This window comes from Toxotes jaculatrix, chromosome 19 (genome assembly GCF_017976425.1).
Source record: "Toxotes jaculatrix isolate fToxJac2 chromosome 19, fToxJac2.pri, whole genome shotgun sequence".
Taxonomy (NCBI): domain Eukaryota; kingdom Metazoa; phylum Chordata; class Actinopteri; family Toxotidae; genus Toxotes; species Toxotes jaculatrix.
The window spans coordinates 17004387-17028716 of NC_054412.1; the positions used below are offsets into that span (position 1 = coordinate 17004387).

General features: G+C 42.5%; 5 protein-coding genes and 1 non-coding gene across 8 annotated transcripts; 1 reads left to right on the forward strand and 5 right to left on the reverse strand.

The window, feature by feature from the left end:
• Nucleotides 1-1132: 1132 nt before the first annotated feature.
• On the reverse strand, nucleotides 1133-3902 carry LOC121200057 (alpha-1-antitrypsin homolog). Its single transcript, XM_041065110.1, has 5 exons — nucleotides 3741-3902; nucleotides 2869-3493; nucleotides 2329-2599; nucleotides 1911-2058; nucleotides 1133-1751 (listed from the first exon to the last, which is right to left on the reverse strand). Exons 2-5 carry the CDS (start codon nucleotides 3482-3484, stop codon nucleotides 1560-1562), a joined length of 1227 nt encoding a protein of 408 aa, XP_040921044.1. The 5' UTR covers nucleotides 3485-3493; nucleotides 3741-3902; the 3' UTR covers nucleotides 1133-1559.
• Nucleotides 3903-7868: 3966 nt separating this feature from the next.
• Nucleotides 7869-10970, reverse strand: LOC121199332 (alpha-1-antiproteinase F-like). Its single transcript, XM_041063905.1, has 4 exons — nucleotides 9999-10970; nucleotides 9347-9614; nucleotides 8525-8672; nucleotides 7869-8311 (listed from the first exon to the last, which is right to left on the reverse strand). The coding sequence occupies exons 1-4, from the start codon at nucleotides 10753-10755 to the stop codon at nucleotides 8123-8125; spliced, it is 1362 nt and encodes a 453-aa protein (XP_040919839.1). The 5' UTR covers nucleotides 10756-10970; the 3' UTR covers nucleotides 7869-8122.
• A 41-nt stretch (nucleotides 10971-11011) lies between these two features.
• clmnb (calmin b) lies at nucleotides 11012-19073 on the reverse strand. 3 transcript variants are annotated; one of them, XM_041063903.1, is made up of 11 exons: nucleotides 17450-17457; nucleotides 17248-17327; nucleotides 16697-16758; nucleotides 16510-16605; nucleotides 16245-16328; nucleotides 16040-16132; nucleotides 15690-15916; nucleotides 15335-15528; nucleotides 14875-14957; nucleotides 12858-14428; nucleotides 11012-12120 (listed from the first exon to the last, which is right to left on the reverse strand). In XM_041063903.1, the coding sequence occupies exons 2-11, from the start codon at nucleotides 17324-17326 to the stop codon at nucleotides 11994-11996; spliced, it is 2616 nt and encodes an 871-aa protein (XP_040919837.1). In that variant the 5' UTR covers nucleotide 17327; nucleotides 17450-17457; the 3' UTR covers nucleotides 11012-11993. The 3 variants fall into 3 exon arrangements, with proteins under 3 accessions (XP_040919837.1, XP_040919836.1, XP_040919838.1); XM_041063904.1 differs by having other exon boundaries at nucleotides 11013-12120; nucleotides 17248-17320; nucleotides 17450-19073; XM_041063902.1 differs by having other exon boundaries at nucleotides 17248-19073.
• LOC121200134 lies at nucleotides 18791-19066 on the reverse strand. Its single transcript, XR_005896502.1, has one exon.
• A 120-nt stretch (nucleotides 19074-19193) lies between the features above and the next one.
• On the reverse strand, nucleotides 19194-20195 carry prkrip1 (PRKR interacting protein 1). The gene has a single exon (XM_041063906.1). It carries the CDS (start codon nucleotides 20132-20134, stop codon nucleotides 19565-19567), a length of 570 nt encoding a protein of 189 aa, XP_040919840.1. The 5' UTR covers nucleotides 20135-20195; the 3' UTR covers nucleotides 19194-19564.
• A 243-nt stretch (nucleotides 20196-20438) lies between these two features.
• glrx5 (glutaredoxin 5 homolog (S. cerevisiae)) lies at nucleotides 20439-24269 on the forward strand. The gene is made up of 2 exons (XM_041063907.1): nucleotides 20439-20858; nucleotides 22088-24269. Exons 1-2 carry the CDS (start codon nucleotides 20561-20563, stop codon nucleotides 22258-22260), a joined length of 471 nt encoding a protein of 156 aa, XP_040919841.1. The 5' UTR covers nucleotides 20439-20560; the 3' UTR covers nucleotides 22261-24269.
• Nucleotides 24270-24330: the final 61 nt, after the last annotated feature.

The following is a 24330-nucleotide window of genomic DNA, read 5'->3' on the forward strand; positions in this document are numbered from 1 at the left end:
TTTGAAGAAATTCCACCAACATATCAAGTTTGTTATAAAAGGAGAAAATACACTGGACCTTGTTCACGTCTTGGCTGTTGATGTGAGAGAGTGCTCTCCTTTAGACTGTGTGGTGTTTGTACATGTCAACCTAGTTTTAGTGAGATATTTAGAAATGTTGTGCTATGCTCTACAGTCATCACACATGATATTAAAATCATTACACACCACAGCTGTCTCTCTTGGACGAGTTCAGAGCCATGGTGGAGGTGGTGTGGTCAGGCCACAGACAGCAGCTGTGCTGCAAGTGCACAACTGGCAAAGATACCACTCATCTGTCAGCAGTTAATGCCTTTTAAACAGAATGCACTAACGAGATCATTTTACCCCTAAACAGCATTAAAATTCCCCTCTATCACACATTTTATGTGTTTATTATTTGTGAAATTTAAATCTGAGTTCTCAAAAATGAGGCTATGAAACATTCAGCATATTTCAGTCAGCCATGTTTAGCGTTAGTGTCCAGCGAGACAAATGTATGTGTGTGTTTTCGAATGAGTTGCATCAAATGAGTATGAGTTTACTATAATCATCACACAAAAGCAGAAATCGGAAGATAGACCAGGAACAAGTGGCCTTTGAGGGAAGCAGGCTCAGAGTTTTCACTGTAACTAAGATATAGTTATATGCACGTGCAACTCAACTCATTTAATGATTATGTAGAAAGTCTGAGGTTGAAAATTGCAAGTCAGCACTGTCTGAGAAAAAGGACAACACTGGCTTTTGTGAAAGTCATCCACTACCTTGCTGTCAAGGGCTTATCACCTCAGGAGGACCTTGGTCTGACTGGCAACCTCAGACTACTGTCTCTTCCCCAAGATGAAGATGGAGCTCAGTGGTCGCTGTTTTGACAGTGATGATGACATCATCGCTCCTGTGGACAACTTCCTGTACGTTCAAGACTCCGACTGTTCTGAAAAATAAATGTGCCAAGTTTTCAAAAATTGCCTCCTTCTGCCTTACACCACTAACTTATCAATCACCCCTCATAAAAAATAAAGCGTGAGATAATTAAATTCGTGACTGCAGTATTAGAATGAATGATTAAAATAAAATACAAAAAAAAATAGAAATAAATATAAAAAGCCAGTTGTTCATGACAAGTCTTTATTTCACTTCATGTTGAACCATGTTGAAACAGCAACAGCACAATAACACACTGGCTCAGTGTGTTAACAGATGCTTCATGTTATTTAGCTTCTAATGTTTCCTGTTAACTGTATCATATTGTCGATCAGATACACAGAAACGTGTGATGATGTATTTAGTCATTTTTCATCCGGCCAGGTTCAGATGATGGTAATGAATGTGTCATGCTCACAGACAACAAACATGCGTACAGAATAACATTTCAGATCCGTTCTTATTCATCAAACTATCCTCAGTTCTCTTAATATCACCGTTACATCTTTACAGGGTTTTTCAAGTGCTGAGGTAAAACCAAGCTTATGTTCAGAAGCTGCTGAAACTTACTGCAGTGTGAAAATGAAACTAATGTAACACTCATTTCCTTAGCATCTTTATACGGCTGTGGGGTTGTTGATCTTGCCCATGAAGAGGATACTCCTCGTTGAATGCTCCAGGATGAAGACCAAGAAGGGTCTGTTGAGTGTCATGGTTTCAGGCAAACTCATGGGCATGACTTCAATGGTGGTGGTGGCTGCTGCCTCTGTTCCTGTTTCATCCACGCTTAGCACAGCCTGGTGGGACACCTGTACATGAACCAGGAAGAGGCAGTCAGTGTCGAGTTTTTATTTAGGGCATGTCTCGGAAAACTTTAGATGCGACAAGCTAGGAAAGGGTCCTTTCAGCGTCTGTCGGACCTCTCTGTTCCCATAAAAAACACGTGAAAGCATGCTGGCTGGTCCTACCTTTGAGACTTTGAGCTTGACCTCGTCAGACATGCCAGAGAAATCAGCGTTGTCTGAAAAAGCATCCGTCATTCCCAATTCTTTAAGTGTGTCAGCCAGAGAGGCGTCAACGGAGATGGAAAATTTAGGCAAGAACAGACTCACAGAGCTGTGAAACACAGAACATGACCCGGGTCAGAATCACAGAAACAGTTGAGCTTAACTGATCATGAACACACTGAACAAATCAAATACATTTGATCTATTTCACATTTTCTCCATCACTAATTTGCCCAGGTTTATTTTTCACGCAGACACAGGTTGTGCTGTCACACATTGTATTCCCCGTAGTTCAGGTAACCACACTGTAAATGTATCTATGACATACATGATAATCACAGGGGTAACTCTTCAAAACATATTAAAATTCCTCTCTTACTTCCTGAAGAGCTTGTCGTGCCAGTGCCTGACGTAGTCCTTGTTGATGTAGCCCTCCACCTCATTCATTTTGCCTTCATCAGGCAGGACGATCATCATGGAGGTGTTTCCCTTGTACGGCAGCATGATGACAGTGGTGTGGTTGTCAGTGTCCTGATAGAAGTCGTAGCGTCCCATCCTCCTCATCATGTCCACCTGAACTGTGGTGGCTTCGTCCACATGGAAGTCAGCCTTGTGCGTCAGGTTACCATCGAAGGGTCTCTCCCACTGTCCTGTACGAGACAGCGTGCATATACTCACATGATAAGGGTTACATGTTTTCAAATGTTGTGATATGATCTATAATGGTCTTGCTTTTCTCATATCTTTCAGACCGACTTGTTTCACATATAGTTATCATGCTCTGTCCTTAAACTCCTTAAACAACACAAGGAAATCCGCATCTAAACTAGTACAGTTGTCTTTATAAGTTCATCTAGCAGTTGGCTATCTGCATGTATGGTCTGTTGTCTTAAAGAGTTTTTCTATGCAAACGTCCTACCTCTGAAGAAGACGTAGTTGATCAGCACCATGGCCAGGTCAGGATCCAAGTCCTTCACCATATCTTTTATCTTGTCCTGTGTTTTACCGGCGATGAATCTGTTAATCTCAGCTGCAGCCTCCTCAGGTTTTGTAAAGTCGACATTCAAGCTCTCACCAGAGTAGTAGTGCTTGATATCCTTCAGGAACGCCTCCAGAGGATTGAAGCCAGAGCGCACTGCAACAGCACTGCCGACATCCAACTGCTGATTCTCCTGGCTGTGGCCAAGCAAGTGGAAAAGATGGTGGTAAGCTTCGTTGACCTGTGCCTGGTTGAGAGCGCCGTAACCCAAGCCGGAGAACAGCTGCCTGTGTGTTTCACCACGGGCCCCGGTCGACAGCATGGACAGGGCGGTGGAGATGCCCAGTGGTGAGTAGAAGATGTTCTTTCCAGCAGCAGCCTTGGCATTCAGACTTTTGTAGAGGGCAAAGCCGAAGTCGGCATTGGGAGGGGACAGCTTGTGGCAGGTGTGCTCGCCCTCATGGCTGTGTCCAGAACCGTGGTGATGGCCGTGGTGTGTGCAGGCTACAGCCAGCAGCAGTGCTGCGAAAGAACAACTAGCAAGGAAACCACGCATCTTAACAGCCTGTGCAGGGAAAATCAAAGGAGGTGAGTTGGGTACAACTACAGTAGACAACCCTATTCAACATGATATTTGTAATACCATGACATGCAGACAGGTCAATACTTTTAAATTTAACAGGACACATCAATAATATGCTTTTGGCTGTAAACAGCTTTACACTTCCAAAGAAGCTTCACTTTTGTACCAAACTTTTACCAGTAAATGTAAGCTGATCAAAGACTGAAGCAATGTGAAGAGCTATGCTTACCTTTAATGTCCTCTTTGCTGCAGACAGTTTGCCAGAAACTTCCCCATTATATACAGGAACCCTGAGAGTCAGCTGACAGTTGGGTTAAAAATTAACCAAGCCCAGTCCCCTCAGCTCTGTCCTGTCCTGTACTGAGCGATATCTTCACTGATGCAACACAAACTCACTCAGCACAACATGTGTCAAGAATCACCGGTGAGATAATGGGCTGCTCGCAAAATGTGTCTAAAATGTATCTGTAGTATTGCATCATATACCTTCATGCTTACAGTGATCATCACATGCTTAGAGAAATGATCTGATACATCAGAAATCACTGAGCTGACAGTTTTGAGGGAAACATGAATGAACCCCATTTCAGTCTGTACAGTCTTACTAATTTTCACAGAAACGGTGCAGTTACATTAAATAACTTGGCTAAATCATACAGCAGTTCATTAGTATAGCTGGTCAGTGAGCTCAAGGTCCATTCTCTGTTGACACTGTTGTCTATTCCCTTGAAAAGTTGGCTTCAGATTTTAAATATTTCTCTCTGACATTAAATGTGACTAATGACTAAATGTGCAGTATCAAAGTTAGAAATCATCCTACTTTGGGGCACTATTTATTAAACAGTTAAAACCTTAGTGAATCTGCTTCATCAGGACTGTGTGGGTGATGTTTGATCAGACATGTCTGATAGAAACCAAACAACCTGGATTAAAATGTTGCTACAGTCCGATTGGAGCACGGGAGCATGTGACGCCACCTATTTCCATCTGAGCCCTGCCCACTTGATTTCGCCTCAATCAATATCAAACCAGCTGACTGCAAAAATCTGAATCTGAAAGGCTGCGAGCAGATTAATACAACATGATCCAGCTGTACAACTCAGCCCTCTGCACAGGAGTAAAGTGCAACACAGGCTCTGTGGACTGCACTCATTTTGTCTTTGTGGAGTTTAGAACAAGCTTTAAGTTAAACAGTGAGGTGTGCAGGTCACTGAAGGCAGCCTGTAGTCTGGAGAAGGCCTGGAGAAGGATGGTATTGTCAGCATAAAAACAGGCTGGGGAGTTGATTTAAAACGAATTTAAGAAAGTCTGTACGATGTAAAACCTCAGCATATTTCAGCCTCTTTTCTAAACATACTGTAATTACACTGTGAAGCTTCACTGTGAGTTTTAAGATTATTACAAAACATTATTTCAGTCAGTTTTATAGAGCTGCATTAACCGCTGAGTGTTAGACAAAGGTGGAAGGTCATCTTACTGTGGCTTCAACACTCAGAAAGATTTACTCTTTTACTTTATTTAATAATAAAAAACATTTACAAAGATCTCAGTGGAATCGTGTTTTATTTGCAGAATTAAGGTGAATATGTTTCCTTCTAGTGCAGCCCAGTCTACTGGAACACTGAAGTAACATCATAAAACTTTTAGTATTAAAAGTGTTTATTAAAACTGAACTGAGTGACTGATACTGATACAGCCGACACTGGATGAGAATAGTAAACTAATTGTTTCAGATTTCATTACTTTAGAAATACTGTGTATTACAACTATTCGTATATTGTAATGTACAAAACTCACAATGTACACAAAAACAGCCTTCTTTATGAAAGTGCTGTGAATCTCCTCTTATTTGAAATGACTTCATGCTCTCACTGTGTCTCACATCCTCAGCAGCATGAGGAGACATTGATGATGGACCTGCAGCTGATGCCGGCTGACACTCTGCTACCAAGCTGTGTTCACAAGAACTATGCCTCAGCTGCTTTACCCCATGATAGTTTTCTGTCTTTTCTCTTTCATAGCCTACTTTTGCCTTTTTTTAATGATGTGATTGCTTCAAAGTTCATCTGATGTCCTCTTCAGGAACTTGGCTACTTCTGTCCTCCCAGGTGCTGGAGTGGACTAAACCATTAACACCTTTCTGTGGGCAGATCTCTCTCAGAATCTCTGATATTGTTTTGGATACAGGAGATAGTCCTTCAAACTGTTAATAGCTTGCTTGTTGTGCAAAGGAGGTCAGATTTTAATATTACAGATTTAAACAATGATTTAAACTTTTCAAAAACTTTCTATCAAGTGAGTTAACAATGTCATCAACAACAGCAGTTGCAGTGGTTACTGTGCTATGAGCAGGTCTAAAACCTGAGTGCTGTGGCTGAAGGACGTTATTTTCCTCCAGGAAGCGACTTTAGGATTGTGGACAGACAGGACGGCTCGGATACAGGTCGACAGTTGTTCAGGTCACAAGTGTCACCACCTTTACATTATAGATGCACCTGGGTGGTGAGTAAAGGTTGAACTGAAAACTTGTACTCGTGATGCAGTAATAAAAGGAGCACTGAGGAATATTATGCATCAAAGTGGTCCTCACCAGGAGACTTTATTTATATGTGTCAATGCCATATATATATATATATATATATATATATATGAATATCATATATCTGAGTGAAAATTTGATGTTAAGTGAGGACCAGGAGGGCAGCAATTATATGATGTTAGAGTGCTACACTCCCAAACATATCATAGGATGCAATAAAATGATTATTGAAAGCTTCAACCATGCTACTTTTCTCAACACTGGGCCCATTTTTGCCTTTAATTACTGGTAGGAGACGTGCGGAGGACTTTATAGAAATCACTGAGTGCTGTTCCATTAACAGTGCACTTTGAGAGGGCAGACAGGTAATAATCAAATCATGTTTTTCTTTGAAAGGCGAGGTCAGAGTTCCTCTGCTGTCTGGATTCAAGACAAAGATCTTTTGGATTTTCTGCTTTGCTGGATAACCAGTCAAGGTTAAGGGGGGATAGATGCCAATGACAGTGATTTGAGCACCTCCCCAACACAAATATCCAGAGAAGCATAATTGCTTTGGCAATGATGATGAATTGGTTAGATGTACAGAGAAACAGAGGTTAACATAAATTAATAAACCACCTCCATTACTTTTCCTATCACATATTAATAAGTTATATCCAGTAATGGATATGTCTTCATCAGAAATGTTGGCACTGAGCCAAGTTTCTGTAGGAATAAAAACGACTGGAGCAGTTTCACTCAGTAAAACATTCACAAAGTCGAACTGTGGAAGCAAATTTCTTCCAAAAAGTCGAAGGCAAAGCCCGTGACAGTTCTTAAAATCAAGGGATGAATTAATTTCATTACTAACAAGCAGCATTATCAGGAGGTGGAGAACTGATACGTTTAAAACGCTCTGGTGTAATCCTGTGTGGTCTGTAGTTCTGTGAATAGTTGGGACTGTGTTAGTTGCCTTGCAGGTCAGTGCAGCCCAGAACAGTTTCAAAGTTGTGTACTGCTGTGCAGGTCCAGTGCACAGCACTAATGTTTCAGCCACAGGTGAAACTGATGGATTCTGCTGAACTCTGCATCTCCATTAACACAGAGCAGCTTTTGCGGTTAGGTGTTATCATCATTATGTTGCTGATCCTACTCACAGTAAGTTCATACGTCATCCAACCATATCAGAAAGCAAAAGCAGGCGTGAGCAGCTGTCATAGAGGAGCGAGATACAATAATCATTTAAATATGGGGTTATCTGTCCTCGAAGCCATTTAAAGTGTTGCCTGTGGTTGTTAAGACAAAAAGTGCCAGAAATAGTTGTGTACAGATTGAAAAAACAGAGCGTGACAGAGAGGTTGATGTGTCACCCCTGCACACCTGGTCGATCGCTATGTGCTGTTCAGATTGTTCGTGTCAGAGTTACGAGTTCTTGGAGGAACCTCAGCTCTGGGGACCCTACACTCTTCCTACAGGCTCTTCCCAAGAGTCAGTTCAACCTTTCTTGATTAACTCGTGACAGATCTGTTGTCCTATTCGTCAAACTATCCTGTATTCATCATCTTTCGTAGCCTCCTTCTCCACAAGGCTTTCTGACGCTGAGGTTAAAAAATGAGCTAATATTCTGAAGCTGCTAAACCCTACTGCAGTCTGAAAATATATCACTATTTCATGAGTTTTCTTTTTGTGTTGGCGAATAAGCCGAGATGTTCTTACAAAGCAATTTCCAATAATTGCATAAGACGATAAAGAGATGTTACAGCAGGAAAATGAGTTGCCAAGTGAAAAGAAAAATGACAAAAGAGAAAATGCTTTTCTAATGGAAGCAAAGTTGTTTTATGTTATTTTGCAAGAATAGCAGAGATTCAGTCACATGGATAAATCACTGCCATTTAAATGTCTTTTCATCATTTTGTGAAAATAGGGAAATAAACTCTGAATCATCCTGCAATGTTTCCAAAGTTGGAGGTAAAACAAAACACATTCTGCAAATAACAACAAAGCTGTTGTGTAAGTTAACTGAATGAGGTTTAATATCAATAACAAAAGCAAAAATAAAAGGACATAAAAGAGAGTGGGATGTTGACTCAAGTCTAGACATCTGTAGGATCAATAATCCTCCCTATGATCAGGACAAGCCCTGTGAGTTCGTCATAGATTATGAGCATGAACGGTCTGTCGAAGGTGATTCTCTGGGGGACTGAGAAGTCCAGCATGATGTCAGGTCTCCCTGCATCTTCTGATGTTGTCTCTTCCACCTCCAGCATAACCACATGAGGAGCCTGAGGAGTGGTGAGAGACAGAGAGAATATAGAGAGCGAATCTGCACATTGAAAGAGAGCGAGATGAGGAGAAGGTGTAGTTTAGCACGTCCGTTGCACACGGTCGATAAGGGTGAATTTCTAATGTGTGTGTGTGTGTGTGTGTGTGTGTGTGTGTGTGTGTGTGTGTGTGCTCTGACATGGAAGAATAAGATATTTTGGCTCTTTCTCAACCTTGATGAGTTGCAGCGTCTTCTTTGACGATATTCCAGAGAAATCAGCTGACTCTGAGAAAACGGATGAGACCCCAGAGTTCCTCAGGAGGCTTTCCAAACTGTAGGACTGCTTTAGTCGGAACTTGGGGAAACGTATTTCTGCCCGCCTGTGAAAACAGCAATCAATGTGTTAATGGATTTGCTCTAAGCTGTCTTGTTACAACCTGTGGGTCCCGTACTGCAGGCTTTCACTCACTGATGTATAGAGGACAGTAATTATTGCTGACTCAGAGTCTACTCAGCCTTATTCATCATGCCACCACACAACAGAATGCAAGCGACTGCAGGGAAGCAGAGAGAGAGGGTGTTGCTACGTGACATGGATCAATATAGTGTACACTCAGAGATAAGCAAACACACTTTATAGAGGGCGTATACTGTATACTGCATGGACACACTCAGACCCATATGGTCCACTGTGCCCGCCAAACATAATCAACATGCCCATGCACGTATTTGCAGATTCAAACCACCCTGCATACCTCACTGCTAAACCCTGAGCACACACGAAACAAATAAAACTAACAACAAACACAAACTCTTTTCATGTGCATCGTGGTTTATACACCAGTTCTGTTTCCATTGCACATTATTAGCTTACAAGCTTTTCTTCTGTACTCACTTCAGAGACCTTAATGAAATTCAAACCGGGATGCAAAATGGCACAAGCGAATCAATTTCATTTTTTTTCTCATCCTTGAAGCTGCTGACACGAAAGTCCAAGCTGTCATCAGGAAAAGATGACAGCATTCCTGTTCAGCTATTTGGATTCCCCACCTACCCTGGCTTCAGGTTGCTGAGCCAAAAGCTCATGCGGCTGTCAGAGAGGCAGTCCTCAAGGGGCTGCAGCTCGGCTTTAGGAAGCAGGAGCAGCGAGGCCAGATGTTTTGAAAGGGCCAGCCGCACCACTGTGGCCGAGCAGTTGGTGTCATACAGCATCATCACCTCAGACGAGTCGTCCCTGAACATCATGGCAACTTCCACGCTGGTCGTGGCGTTCAGCTGGAAGCTTCGTGGCACTGTGTGGCGCTGCTCAAATGGTTGACGACCTGATTTATGTGCCATTTATAAAGGGAACAAGTTAAGGATTAAATTTGAAACTAAACTGGCAAAGACAGAAGACCTAGAAAAACCACCTGTTGTGTCAATATATAACTATTAAAAGGCAATAACTGAAGAAAAAGCAGGTGCTCAATATGCGGTGCAGTGGGTGGTATTGCACTGAGACAATAAGCACATATTGGAAGTGTGCTAAATAAACCTTTCCTTACCCAGCTTTAACTTAAACATGTTTTTTAAAGGTGCTTGTTTCTCTTTTGAAAGGAAAAGAGGTGATACATCTGTCTGATTGTTCATACCCTTAATGCACAGGCTGTGTTGAGAACATGAAAATGCATAAACAAAACCATAACTTTCACACAACAAGAAGCTACCTTTGAAATATACATAATTGTCGAGTACAAGTTTGTCGGAGGCCTGCAAGTCCTTCATCAGCGTCTCCAAGCTGATGTTGAGGGCGGGAGGTCCAGTGTGCTGAGCCCTGGACAAAAAACTATCATAGTCTAGCGAAGGTTTTCCATCAACGTGTAGGCTGCTCCACACTCTTAACTGACTCCCAGCATGAACACCATCCTCAGTTTCAGCCCCACCCTCTGCTCCATCATCTGCTTTGGCTCTGTTTCCAGCATTTGCTCTTTCAGTTTCCACCCCTGCTGTGGCCCCAGTCCCATCTCCGCTCCTTTCCTCTTGCAGAGCGAGGCTACGTTGCAGATCTGTGAGAGCAGATATGGTGGCCTCCACGCTCTTCTCTGTGGAGTTGGCTGCCAGCCCCAAGGCCTCCAGGGCCTGGCTCCGACTCTCGGACCCAGAGACTTGGGACAGCAGGGCCAGGGCTGACGCCAGGCCCAGGGGCGAGAATAAGATGTTATGCTGTTGCTGCTGTTGGACGTCGGGCTCAGCAGTGGTTCGGGCGGCCAGGTCACGGTAAAGTTCAAAGGCCAAAGCTGTGTTTAGGGCTGATGTGTGGAACTGCTGCTGCTGCTTCTGCTTGACCTCTCGTTCCTTTCTCAGAAGCCCACTGAAGAGTTTCTCAGGCTTTGGTACAACCGATCCATCTGCTATGAAACCTGTCAGCAGTGCCAGCACTGTAAAGCTATACATAACAGACATCCTTGCTTCTTGTCTCGCCATCCTTTTTCAGCCTGATTAAGAGACGCTGAAGGCTGATCGCACATAAGACCGGCCAAATTCCAGCTTTCGTGAAGTGTTGTTCTCATGGCTCAGTGCGGGGGTGGTGGTAGTGTTGAAAGTATATTGATCTATGGGGCTGAGCTTTTGACCTATGGGCTGAGCTTCAAGCAAACAATGGCGGCATGTTTTTTAGTTTCTTAGAATTTCACAAGCAATGAGTGTGTGTGTGTGTGTGTGTGTGTGTGTGTGTGTGTGTGTGTGTGTGTGTGTGCGCGCGCGTGTGTGTGCGTGTGTGTGTGTGCGTGTGTGTGTGTGTGTGTATTTGGTGAACAGTTAAGGACAGAGCATACTCAGTCCCCCCTTTAATACACATTCTGGTAAACATGGATTTTGAACACTTATGCAACTGATGCATACTTCAATTTTGCTCTAGTTTAAATGTGTACACAGTGATATTCCAACCAAGGCATTATATATGTACTTAATGTGTCTGTGGTGCCCATAAATACAGTAGTTACTGCCTGATTCCATCATGTGAAAAGGACCAGGAGATGATACAGAACAAGTATGTTCATTACTATTCATATGGTCATAAAAATGCCCTGAGAAAAGTCTGAACTGTTGCTAAACGTTAACTATCACACAGCATCTGAGAGGAGAACAATGCAACAGCATACATTCTAATCCACAAGTGGCTCCGTGAGCGAGTGCACAAAATGTCAAAGTGCTCATTAAGTATTATCAGCTTAATCTCACCATGTCAATACAGCTTCTAATTAAACAGCAGGCTCTATGGAGTCCTCAGCAGTCAACAGAAAGCTGTATGTATGGACAGTCTGTCATGTGAGACGGTTGCAGCTGTGATGCTGCGATGCCACCATGTGGAGCATTTCTGCTATTATAAAAATAAATCAAATAAACAGAGTATTGTGGTGAGTTCAGCACGAAAAAAAAAAACACCTCACAAATCATGTCTAATAATGTGTGCAAGACCAAGGAGCTGAAAATCTGCGTAACAATAGAGAACAGTATTTATGTGTTTATCTGAAACTATGGCCCAAGTGACAAATTATATCTGCTGGCAGCAAGAAGCAAACATAATCATTAAATGTTGCCTTGAGGGAAATTTAGTGCAACAGATAAAGAGTCAACCCAGCCCTAAGTGTCCCCATTTGGCTCATTAGTGCAAACTGGGCTAATAAGCATATCTTAATGGGAAGAGTTCACTGCAGGGGGGCTTAGAGGTTCATTTGAGGTAGGATGAGGCAGCAGTAGAGTAGGATCCACAGGACAAAGAGCATTTCCAGCTCTAATGGGTTTATGTCACAAGAGGCTGCTAAGGACTGAAGACTGAATCCTCCCTCACTGTTGGAAAATAGATAAAACACAGGAGAGTTAGAATCAAACTAAAATAAGCTGTTTCATTTATATTTGTTATGAAGGAACTAAAGTTACATTAAAACAATAAAAACAAAGCACAGACAAACAGGCAATTATCTTAATAGTCTGTGTGAATGAACCAACCATTTGCCAAAAGCCTTCCCCCAAAACAGCGATTGTCCCATTATAATTGAAGTTAAAGTGGTGTGCATGAGGCTTTAGTGAGAGTAATATTCAGCGTACACAGTGAGTGTGGAGGGAAATGTCTTTTATTACATTTAACAAAGACAAAAAGACACCAGCAAATGTGCGAGAATGTTTTGCTGTAAACACCAAGGGCATCAAGGGCTGTGTTCACTCCTGGCATTAACATCACGGGCACGACCGACAATGACCGGAATTTGCACACAATTTACGCAAATTGTATTTTTGTACAATAAGTTCGTACATCCTCTCACGCAGAGGACGTCGGTTAAGTTAAGTAGGCCTGTCCTTCAATGTGGCCTTACTTAAAGCTGTCCACTTGTGATCAGATCACCTGTTAGTACCAGGTCTGAACAGGGCCAAAGACACACTGGTTCAAACTTTCTTTCTACTTTCATAAACTGCATCATGTGCCGTGTTAGAAGGGAAAGCTTGACAGGCCTGGTAACTGTGGGGGTTGATTCTTAGTGGACGCCCAATTGTAGTAGTACTCATAAATCACAGATGTCATAGCTTACCTGAATGAGTGAGAGGCTGCTCTGCAGGCACACGTCCAATTGTTATCACCAGCATGAATGTTAACACCTCCATCAGTGTCATTTTCTGTGGTAGTTTGTTCCAGATGCCCCGTTGTGGTCTTCTTGGCTGTTGCTTTCCGTTTCTGAATCTTCACTCCCCTGTCTTTCTCCTCTGCTGCTGTAACTGCCTCAAAATCTGCGACTTCATCAGTGTATTTCTCTGTGTCTTCAACTTTGCGATTCTTGGTTACATCTTCCATTTTGGGGGCAGTGTCTCTCCTCTCATTTTCTTTTTTGGTGTGAACTCCAGCCGCACCGCTGCCTCTGACTTCATATACAGCCTCGTCAAGTAATGATTTCTCATTTACTCCGATCTCGAAATCTTCTAAAGTCACAGCACTTTGTTGATTTCCTCTCTCTCCTCTCTTTATATTCCTGTCCTGCCATTCCACAAATGTTGTCAAATGTCCTTCTTCCTCTTCGGCTATTGCTCTCTTCTCACTCACGTTCACACATTTTACAGAAAGCCCTCTGTCAGTGTCTTCCTCTGCCTCCTTTTGCCAACTAGCCATTTCAACAGTCTTTGCTGTCTCTGCTTCATCTACCGGAACCTCTGTTTTATCATATCCATGTGTTACCAATCTAACATTTTCTGTCTTCTCCTTCTCCCTCATTTCCTCACCATAATCGTTTATTCGTCCTCTAATATCTCTCTTCTCCTTAGGCTCCTCTTTTCCACCTGTTTCATCCCTTGCCTCCATGTCAAACACAGGTCTATTGTTTGTCATCTCTCTGAAACTACTTTCAGTTTTCTCCCAATTAAACTTCCTGTGATCCACTGACTGAGCCCTGACTTCAGATTCTGGATCAAAATCTGCAGTTTTTACAAGGGAGCCTTCCTGGAGCTTCCATCCTCTACCATTTATCTCTCGTACATCTGGATGTTTTGATTCTTCTTTCATTTCTTCCGCTGCCTCCTCTTCCACTCTCGGTACTTGTCTTTTCAGCTGATTATATGGTTGAAAAACCTCTTTGTTCAGATCCAGGATGTAGCTGTAGGCATCCTCCTCATCTGAGTCGAGCGCTGGCAAGTTGTATATTCCTTCTTCTGAACTCAAAGAAAAGTGACTCTCACCCACTCTTGGCTTGCTGTCGACCTGATCTGAGCCTCTCTCCATCCACGATCGGATCTCCTGGCTGACTATACCTGCATCCAGTGGACTAGGTGGCTGAAAAATGATTCTGCATCTCCCTTTGTTCTTGTTGAATGAGGTGGCAGCGCTGCCCACAGTTTGCTCTGTGATTCTTTGGCTACGACAGGAGGAAAAGATGTCACCGTCACTGGAGGAGAGGTCAGATGTGACTGCTCCGTTCGTGTGAGGCGAAGTGACGCGGGGGCTCCCTGATGATCTTCTGGACCACCTTTTCCACAGTAGCTGCTCGCTGCTCTTCCCCAAACTTCTGAGCAATGCCTGAGCTTCTGCTTTGTCAGTGAGGGTCCCTCCAAAGCTGACTGACTCAAGGGATCCAAAACATTTGATCCCAGGAACTTCAATATCTGCTGTGTGATCCTGTAATATATGGTGTATTTAGTGACACAAACATCATCACTATTAACATACTACATTAAATAACATTACATCACAGGAAAAAAGGCAACACTCACTAGGAAATAGACCAAAATACCCAAAATCTTTGAAAACATGTCATTTAAAGGACTTGTCTGGGATGTTTGGATTAAACATATATGGAGTAACAGAGGTTCTCATGGATGGCACGGTGTGGATTTAGTACTTTTAGAATAGAGCAGAGCAGAGCCAGCTGTTTGCCCCGTTTCCAGTTGTAATGCTAAGATAAGCTAACCAGCAGCTGGATGTCGCTTCATATTTAATGGACACAGATATGTCAGTGGTATCAATCTTCTCATCCAACCATTTGGCGAGAAAGAGAATAAGTGTAAAACCAATTCAAAGCCAAAGGTTCTTTTCTTTTAAAGTGTAAAACAAGACACACTAACCTCATCTATGCCTGAACACCGCCCCAGGAACATAGACACATAGGTAATAATGGACTGCTCATCTGGTGAAGCACAGGTCACATCTGTGAGAAGAAGAATTGACTGTTAATTAAAATTTTTAAAAAAATTAAATTAAAATTAGCAGAGTAGACCGTGACAAGAGAGACCCTCCTGCAGCTGGAGAACCAGCTGATCTGCTATGTGATGAATAAAATACAATATGATTTAGCACTACACACAGAAATGATCTTTGCTCTTCATGTCTACTGAGGTCAGCTTGGTCTGCACAGGACTAGTGTTTCTGATTTACTCCTACCTTTGATAGGTGGTATTGTTTCTAGCCTCTAGTTAGTGTAGGTCAAGTTGCAGTAGTGTTTAGGTGACAGTGAATCAGATATTTTTCTTTGCAGATGAAAACAGATCATTGTGAGCCACTGACTGCTGATCACTACACTTTTACCTTCAGGCTCCAGTAGAGGTAGTATATCCAAACTGTGATGGGCTATCATAAAGGCCTGTTCAATGTTTTCTCTTGGCTCTCTGGACAAGCTCTCCCTCAGGTCAACCAAGTCTGGGTTTATGGACTTAATCATAACTAGGAATGCCAGCCCACTTCTCCAGCTCTTCCCAAAGTCATGCACCTCCACCCCAAATCTGCAAATTTAAAATGACAATAACAGAAAAATGTAATCACAGCACAGCCATCTCACACATTTTTGCTTCACTCATCGAGGCTGTGAATGTATACACTCGGATTTGAGATGTTTCATTGACCAAAATTACTTTGTAAGCGTTTGGATCCTTTTCAGACTCACTTTGATGTGCATCTTTGGACCCACTGCAGGAGAGTCTTGATTGCTTTCCCATGGTACTTTGGCTCCCTGGCAGCCTCTCTGCCTTTGCTTGGCAGAGTGCTGCAGGAGTAGCTGCCAATGTCATTTGGCTCGGGTGAGAGATCACCGGAGGAGGGGTAACTGCTCATTGATAAGGAAGAGAGGCTAGAAGACAAATGCCTCTGGAGTCCTCTCGTCACCTCCTTTACCTGTTTTAGAGTAAACAAGCGGAGTGTATGTAAGGTCAGTGACAAAGACGAACAGCTGGTCAAGAAGTGAGATAATACATTTAGACATTAGAGTGATGGATGATGAGGGGGGAAAAGACCTGCCTGAAAGTGCAGGATGATGTTCCAGACAAGGTTAAGAACAACAGAAGGGATGCCATCAGCAATACCAGAGGCATCAATGCCAACCAGCTTCACCTGAGCGACCACAGGGAGGAGACATCATTTGAAATCCTGTCTTTCCAGATTTGAAAGTATAATACATGTCAAAACAATATCACTGTGTTGTCTCTAAAGCAAACACACTCACGTGTCTATCATCTAAGAACGCCAAGGCCTTGGAAATGTTGTTCAGTCGGAAAATGCGGTGAGAAGACGACCTGAACCTGTAAAGCTAACGTAAGCAATGACAGGAGATTGATACCACTCTCTGTGTGGTAAACATGCACATTCAAACAGCAGGCAGTTAGTTTAGTCTAGTATAAAGACTTGGATGATCTGAAATGTCCCATTAAATAAAATGTTAGCAGGGTAAAATATTTTCTTTTTCTTCCACCGTGTAGCTTGATTCTCACTAGTTTGCACCCAGATAGCTCCTCCAGCAGGGCCATGAGTATTCTGCCATCCTGTATGTCTATGAACAGGTCGTGCACTTCAACTGGGGGATCACACTGGAAAGAGCAAAACATAACCCTTACTGGTGATTACATGAAAGAAAATATGTATAATGTTGGTGTAAAACTGTACTGATCTGTGCCTCACTCTCTGCAGAAACGCATTCATCCACCTGGTGAAGGTTCTCTTCTGCACTGCTTTCCTCTCACCTGGGGAAAAGAAAACAGGGACTTGGCACAGCAAACACTGCAGTTTTCCAAGTTAACAGTGTTGCACCAATGCTTTCGCAAGCCTGATTAAACGTAGTACACATGAGGGTTTTGGTTTAATATAATAAGCAGGAAGAGTCTGACAGAGCACTGGGAAATGGCACTTATGTGAGCAAATTTGTCATTTATGTCCCTTTTATTACATATTTTACACTAGAGAGTATTTTAGAAGCAAATCCTCAACAAGCATAAAAGACTTGTGTGTGATTGGGTAATCAGATGCCACAACGCCAAAAACACCAACCTGGAAAAAGACTATGAAGAAGACAGTTAAGGGAGGACAAGAGGAACATATCTCACCCTGCAAAGTGTGCCCTTTTCAAAAATACAGTAAAGTTTTTTCCTGTATACACAGTGATTTAACTAACTTAATCACACCGTGGGTCCATATTAAACTCCAGCATAAGACAGTATTTCTTGTGACTGTACCTTGAGGTTTCTGCACATGTTGATAGCTGATCTCTCCGAGTGATTTCTTTTGTGAATCCCAGTTTGCCTTGTCCTGCATTCTCATTGAAAAATTGTCAGTCACTTGTAGCGAATATAGCTGCTCAGAAGTGTCCTTACAGAACAAGGATGAAGAAAATGCAAAGTGAGGCAGTGTGTCTTGCCTGAACACGCTAAAACCTACCTCTCAGGTGTTGATGAACTCCAGCTCCACTCCCTTGAGACAACTCAGCCTGAATCCCATTGGCAGGCTGCGGTTCATAAATTTCTGTCTGTGGAGGCGGCGGCACAGTGTGCTGGGATCCTTAACCATTAAAATGAAGGAATCCGCTGGGATCCCTGTGTTAGGTTACAGGTTGTGAGGCCTGTGATAAATCTTTCTGGCAGCTCATACAGTATAGTGAAAGACTGACATAAACTTGGAATGAGCACAGGTAGAGCAGGGTTTGACTGAAGTTCAAGTACAATGTTTGCTCATCAAAAACAGTTTTAGCAAAGTGTTTTTGCAGATTATAGATTTTTAATTCTGCTTTTTAAATGAATCCCAACACTTAAACACTCTTCTTAGACTGATTGTCCATCAAAGCCTTATCATCAACAGCTTGCATCAGTATCTAATGCAGCACAGGCAAATGTTAACCTCTGATTTGGTACACCAGGTAAAAATATATAACATTATTATATAAATGTTCACTTATGGCAGTTTATTAAATGGTGCACTACAATAACAAGTAACGCACATACAAACGCCTCTTTGTGATTTATACTGGCTGATATTTTGACTGATGCATGTATTCCTCTGTTAAACTGGACAAACAAATGAGCTTCCATTAGCTTCTGTATCTCTTAAATCACCTTGCATCACCTGTAACCAACATCACAAGTCATTTGTTATTTTGGAAATATATGACATTTAATGGACTGACTTTATAACATAATAAAACACAAAATAAAAGTTTTTAATCATTTAAGAAAACTAAACTTTAAATCCTCATAGGAAACTAAACCCTCATTTTGAACCTTAATGAGTCACTGAAACTTGTGTAAAACATGCTGTGAAATGCACTGTGTGCTTTTTACCCTGACCTACATTTTATTTCTGTGCTTTTCCTGATTCAGCCTTTCCAATGCATCTTTAATGCACTGGAAAGGTCGAATCATATTTAAGCAAACTGCACTATATATTAGACCATCTCATCATACAGCACAATACTTTTATTGGACAGATCCGAAATGTGAATTTGCACATTCAAGAGAATGTTTACATGAAGTCAGCACTTTAATCTGCAGTACCAGCACATTAATAAGGCTGAAAGACAATAAATGTAGCCTCAGCTTCAATAGGAGTTTTGAGAAGACGTATAGCTGAGACAGATAATTGACTCGGAAATTACAGATGCCTTATTTTCTAACTTGGTATTATCAGCAATTGATCGCCTTAATTTATCATCTTTATCATATCTCTAGTTGTGTTTCAACCATAATAAAAGCAGCGCTGAGTGGGGACAAACAAAATCAGAAATATTACTGTGACAGCTGACAGTGTCTGACAGGAAGAGCTTCCCCTGCTTCAAACAATATCTGGCTGCCAGGTTTTACTCTTCCTGCCTCAAGAAAGGTGATAGCTACGGAACGAGACCATCACCACCGTGGAAAAGCAGGAGCCTGTCCAAGGAACATCGCACGTGAAGCTCCTGAGCCTCCAGAAGTCACGCCTTTTCATTCTTTGAGTTGCTTTCTGCAGCCTTGTTGCACCCACAGGCAATAGTGCTTGCAAGGGGCAGTTTCACAAAGCTGCAAAGACTCATAACATCAAAATATAGAAAGTTGTGATGCACACACACTGTATACTCACATGCATTTCTATTATTATTGCATTTGTCTGCCATAGTACCAAAGCCCTCAAAATAAACAACACCTAGATATCATACAGTCTCATTTTTATTAAAACACAATGTTGCATAAAAAAACAAAGATTACAAACTTTCCAACAATCCAATTTTTGAGGGCTAGCTGAAAGATGAGATTTGCACACACTTCATCAAAAGCATAATGAATCTGAAGCGTCTCGACATGTTCTCTTTCCCACTGCGACACTGATCACCACCGGCTGTTTAAAATCACACACTCAGAGGGGGTCTCCTGCCTATTAAACTAGGCACTATCCGCCAAGTCCGATGGTCCACCAATACAGTTTTTCGTCTATGCAGTGGGTCATTTTGCTTCCTTTTGTACAGAATCCAAATGTTAAGTGAGTCTAGAGGCCATATCCTCGATGATTTCCTGATGTATCGCCCCCTCATCTCTTCCCCATGATGAAACTTGGAGCCTCGGCATCATCCTCAGCCTCTCTTTCCTCCTCCTCCTCCTCCTCTTCTTCACTGCTGTCCGAGCTCTTGTCGTTGTCGTCTTTCTTATTTTTAGCTTCTAGCTTCGCCTTCTTCGCCATCAGCTTCTTCTGCTTCAGCTTTTCCCGCTTCTTCCTGCGCTTAGCCGTTTTCTCCTCGGCAGCCTGTTTATTTTGTTCCAGCTTTTCCAGATATGCCTCGTCGTTATCTTGCTTCTCTGCTATCTTGTCCAGAAAGTCCTGCCTCTGGTACTCTCTGCGGCGGAGGTGTCGATAAACATGGAACTCCCCGCTGCCTGCGCCGGCGCTGGAGCCCATCACATCCCGCACGAACTCCGGCGGAGCCCGCGGGTTCCATTCTTTGGGTCGGTCCGGGATGGGAGCAGGCTTTTCAGGGTTTCGCATTAACCTCTCCAACTTAAGACGCTGTTCCTCCGCCGGAGTTTTGGCGATTATCAGAGGCTGAGCCTCTTTTCCTCCAGGTTTCCCCGGTTTGTTGTTCTTCTGCGTGTGCGCCGCCATCTTTCAAGCCGTCTCAGTGTTCTTCCTGCTTGCTCAAGTCGCCAACGGAAGTACTTAAAGGCCTCTGTAACCTGGAAAGAATTATTTTACTTTTTTTTTTTTTAATATTTCTTTTGTCCAAAGAAAATACAAAGGTTATTAAGTATATGATACTGGTTATGTGTGATATTAATTTATCTTTATTAAATCGTCCCTTTGAATAGCATTCCTTGTGTAACTGATGTAATTGGCGTGTGGCTCCACCAACGGCAAATCAGATTAGAATTTGTTTGGGCCCATCTATCCAATCAACGTCCAGGTCCCGCCCCTCCTCCCGTGCGTGTAGTGTGTTGACTGACTGGTTTTACTCCGGGTTGTGGACAAGCAAGTTAGACAGTTTCGTCGACATTTATTCTGTTTCCATTAAGACACAACTAACCAAAGATCATGAACAGCCTAATTAGATCTACTGCGCGGTGTCTGCGGTCTGGGGCAGCGGTCTATCTGCCAAGACAAGCCGACGGACGCGTGTGGTCGGCCTCGGCCCGGCTCCTGTGCGCGGCGGCGGACCTCCAAAAAGACCTTGGTGAGATGGTGAAGAAGGACAAAGTGGTGGTCTTTATGAAGGGGACACCGGCACAGCCCATGTGCGGCTTCAGTAACGCCGTGGTGCAGATCCTCCGGATGCATGGGGTGGACGACTATGCTGCGTACAACGTGCTGGAGGACCAGGACCTGAGACAAGGTCAGTAAACTTCAGTAACCTGTTCATGATACGACAGCAACAAGTCGGCATCGCTGAGCTTAACTTGGTACTTTTAACTAAACTTCGTAAGAATAAACAGTGTAAGTGGAGGCAGTTTGTGCTTGTTTTAACCGGTGTTTATGGTTTATGCTCACTTAGCTGTCTTTTTTTGTTTAGTGTAATTTGGCTCATACAGATCAACCACACATATCAGCGTTTTGTCAACAGCCCTTTCTCACCAGTATTCGAGAAATCTAAGTGTTGAGTGTTTTATCAGTGGTCTGCAGCAGGGTCAAAGGGTGTGGTGCTGCAAGACAAACGTTACACCATCAATATGGACACATGATGCCTTTTGGCCCCTCCAGAAAAACACAGTATACTGTGTCATAACTGGGATCTTTTCTGTTTTAAATAAAGATTGTAGACATGTTGAGGAACAAGGAAACTGTTTTTTTTGCTATAGTTACATCAGCACTGACCTCTAATAGGATTTTGTCAATTGGGGCTAATGTAGCAACAGCAGTGTAATACCAAGTGTTGACATACAGCAAGGTGAGAGGGACAAACTGGCTCATAATATTCAAAGAGCAGAACAGAAGCCTCAATACAAGCGCTTTACTTACTCGTAGAAAAGTTGAAACTGAGAATGAGATGAGTCTGTCAAGCCATAAACATAATTTAAGTGTCCCATGATGCATTGCTCTAGTGCTTCTGAAAGTGTTGCATAGACTGGAGTGAGAAGCGTTCACTGTAGATATTACCAAGTGATTCAAATTCAGGGGAACTCCAGTGATTAAACATTGCACTTTCATAACTTTGGGGGACTCACTACCGTACAGCTGTTTACAGGCTAAATAGTGCTTGTTACAAGTAAACTGATCTCCATGTACAAAATCCACAGAGCACTCCTTTAACATCATCCTATTATAAACATTTAGTCCTAATACTTTTCAAGTTTTCAACCAGCTTTGTACACTTTTAAATGGGTAATCCTACTGTACAAGTTCTTAAAAGGCAACATACTCCGTTAGCACCATCCATTACACATAGTCCTCTAATTCTATATCAATCAAAAGACAGCAACTTAATATGCGATCACACAAGCTACTGAATAGTATGTATCCAGTGTAATGCTCAGCTTTTTAAACACGTGCATTTTGTTGTAGCTATATCTTTGTTATCTCTGCTTCTTTGGATTTGCCATTACTGACGGCATCTGCCTTCCACAGGAGTCAAGGTCTTCTCCAACTGGCCCACGATCCCTCAGGTGTACTTCAATGGTGAGTTTGTGGGAGGCTGCGACATCCTGCTCCAGATGCACCAGAACGGAGATCTGGTGGAGGAGTTAAATAAGCTGGGCATCCGTTCTGCGCTGCTGGACGCTGAAAAAGAATCCAAGTAGAGGACGAGTGTAAACTTCAAACAGCTGACGAGACAGAGGACACATTTATCAGGTCGAATCCCCCACTCAGATGATCGCATATGAATCAACTCTCTAGGCAGCCATTGGCAAAACTGACTCAGAGTGCAGATGAATGTGACAAGTGTAAGCAGTTTTGGTGGCAGCATTGTATCTTGAGTCATGAACATTTTTACGCTTTACCGTGCTCCGTAAACAGTTTAGAGTGTGATGCAGAGCTCCTGCTGCACTGCTTGTTCTCTGCTCAGGTCCTTTTAGTGTGCACAGAGTATGTACCTGCCAGGGGAGGACTTTAAATCTTGGAAGAAAAAAAAAATAGTGGACAGTGTCTTCACAGGGATTCAGAATCATTTTTACCTACAGTACAATTGTACCAAATTTCTCACCTTGTTTTTTAAGCTGCAGTAACAACCACCTGGGGGCTAGAGAAACAATCACCTTTTCAGATGACATGGCAAACTCTTTAGCCACATTAGGCTTTGTTTTGAGTTCTGTCTCTGGCCACATTATGAATTTTTTCTAGTTCTGTGATGTCTCCATTAGATCCTGAGTAAAACATGTGGTCCTTTAGCTGCCAAATACTCCACTGTGCTCACTAGCTGGTGGCTACCTTTGTTGGTCTGGTGTTTGGTGCTGGGCTAGTAGTGCACAGTGGGTATTAACAGCTGGTTGGTCAAAAATGTTGCCACGTGAGCTGAGAGAATGAACCAAAACAGTAAAGTGCTGGGCCAGAAAACCAAAATAATAGAGACACTATAAAGCTCCATAGAGCTGAGGGGAACTGCACAGGCAATTCTCTGTGGCTTCATCATTAATGAGCAGCCCCGTTCACATTACAGATAGTCTTCATCCATTGTAATTATAAAAATGTTGATTATTGCAGCTTTAATATTTCCTTATCACCTAACAGAGTGAGGGAAAGCTAATCTTTGCCCTCGAGTTGCTTTCATATCTCCACTCACACAATTCTAAATTTTAAAGATGTTGTAAAAAAATATATTAAAAATCCATATCTACATAGTTGTTGGAATCACAGGCTTTTTGGGATAACTACAGCAACGAGCGTCCAACTATAACTGCACTGCTGGAGTTTCACATTGAGGTTGGACTTCTACTGCCAAAGGGAGAGTCAGGTTCCCTACCCATGCTTTAATCGGTTTACACAAGAATGCTGTTAACCTCTCTCATCCTGCCCTTTAAAATCCCTGCCACCTCTACTGTCCACCTATTTTCTCAAGTCACAGTCAGTTCAAGACCAAATGACCCTCACGGTGCTCCAAGAACACACCAGGAAACGATGGCATCACACCAGACACCTTCCAAATGCACTGCCTGTACTTACATTACCCCAGAAGGAAGAACAAAGAGGGACAACGCTGTCATTTCAACAGGTTCACGTGTTAGGGATTAAGAAAACTGATGGAGGTTCATAGTTATATAAACAACTGCACCACAAGTGAGTTTGCTTTTTTTTTTAAGTGAAGGTAACTAAAGACATGGACCACAGCTCACTGACCTCATTACACACACGTACTGTCAAAATAGCTTTGGTGGAACCAACAACACTGTCCCCTATTTGTTCTTCCTGCCAGGAACCACATACAAAACATGTCCCCTCTGTTTTGATGTCTACACCCGCTGAAACGCAACAAACGTACCATGATACCTTTTCTCTTTTTCCTGAGGATGACTGATTTACAGTACACCTGGACAAACCGAAACAGTGCTGTTTGAGGTTTGTTCAATATGCTTGAGTCTGGGATCGGTCACTGAAGGAAAAGGAGTGTTTTTGTTTTGAGTTTCGTCACTGAGCCTAAGAAGTCCTGATCTTCATCAGTCCTACAGTAAATGTCCCTCCTGCTGCACACAGTTGTATTATCAAAGCAATGGTCATGTAGTACACTGTAAGATATTGTACATTGAAAGCATATTATTAAATGTATTTTAGCTGCATGTAAACCCTGTACCGATTAAATATTTTGTGACACAAATAAAAAGCAACCTGTATTTTTTTTTTTTTTATAATAATAACCTCTAATGTGCAGGAATATT

Coding starts and splice junctions, on each gene's coding strand:
- LOC121200057 (XM_041065110.1), bottom strand. CDS start 3,484: ATGCGTGGTTTCCTTGCTAGTTGTTCTTTCGCAGCACTGCTGCTGGCT. Junction 2,600..2,868: donor CAACTACGTCTTCTTCAGAG/GTAGGACGTTTG, acceptor TGTCTCGTACAG/GACAGTGGGAGAGACCCTTC. Junction 2,059..2,328: donor CACGACAAGCTCTTCAGGAA/GTAAGAGAGGAA, acceptor TGTGTTTCACAG/CTCTGTGAGTCTGTTCTTGC.
- glrx5 (XM_041063907.1), top strand. CDS start 20,561: ATGAACAGCCTAATTAGATCTACTGCGCGGTGTCTGCGGTCTGGGGCA. Junction 20,859..22,087: donor GGACCAGGACCTGAGACAAG/GTCAGTAAACTT, acceptor TGCCTTCCACAG/GAGTCAAGGTCTTCTCCAAC.
- prkrip1 (XM_041063906.1), bottom strand. CDS start 20,134: ATGGCGGCGCACACGCAGAAGAACAACAAACCGGGGAAACCTGGAGGA.
- LOC121199332 (XM_041063905.1), bottom strand. CDS start 10,755: ATGGCGAGACAAGAAGCAAGGATGTCTGTTATGTATAGCTTTACAGTG. Junction 9,615..9,998: donor CAATTATGTATATTTCAAAG/GTAGCTTCTTGT, acceptor CACATAAATCAG/GTCGTCAACCATTTGAGCAG. Junction 8,673..9,346: donor CTCAGCAACCTGAAGCCAGG/GTAGGTGGGGAA, acceptor CTGTTTTCACAG/GCGGGCAGAAATACGTTTCC.
- clmnb (XM_041063902.1), bottom strand. CDS start 17,332: ATGAGAATGCAGGACAAGGCAAACTGGGATTCACAAAAGAAATCACTC. Junction 14,429..14,874: donor GGTGTTCAGGCATAGATGAG/GTTAGTGTGTCT, acceptor CATATATTACAG/GATCACACAGCAGATATTGA. Junction 12,121..12,857: donor GCAGCCTCTCACTCATTCAG/GTAAGCTATGAC, acceptor ATTTTCCAACAG/TGAGGGAGGATTCAGTCTTC.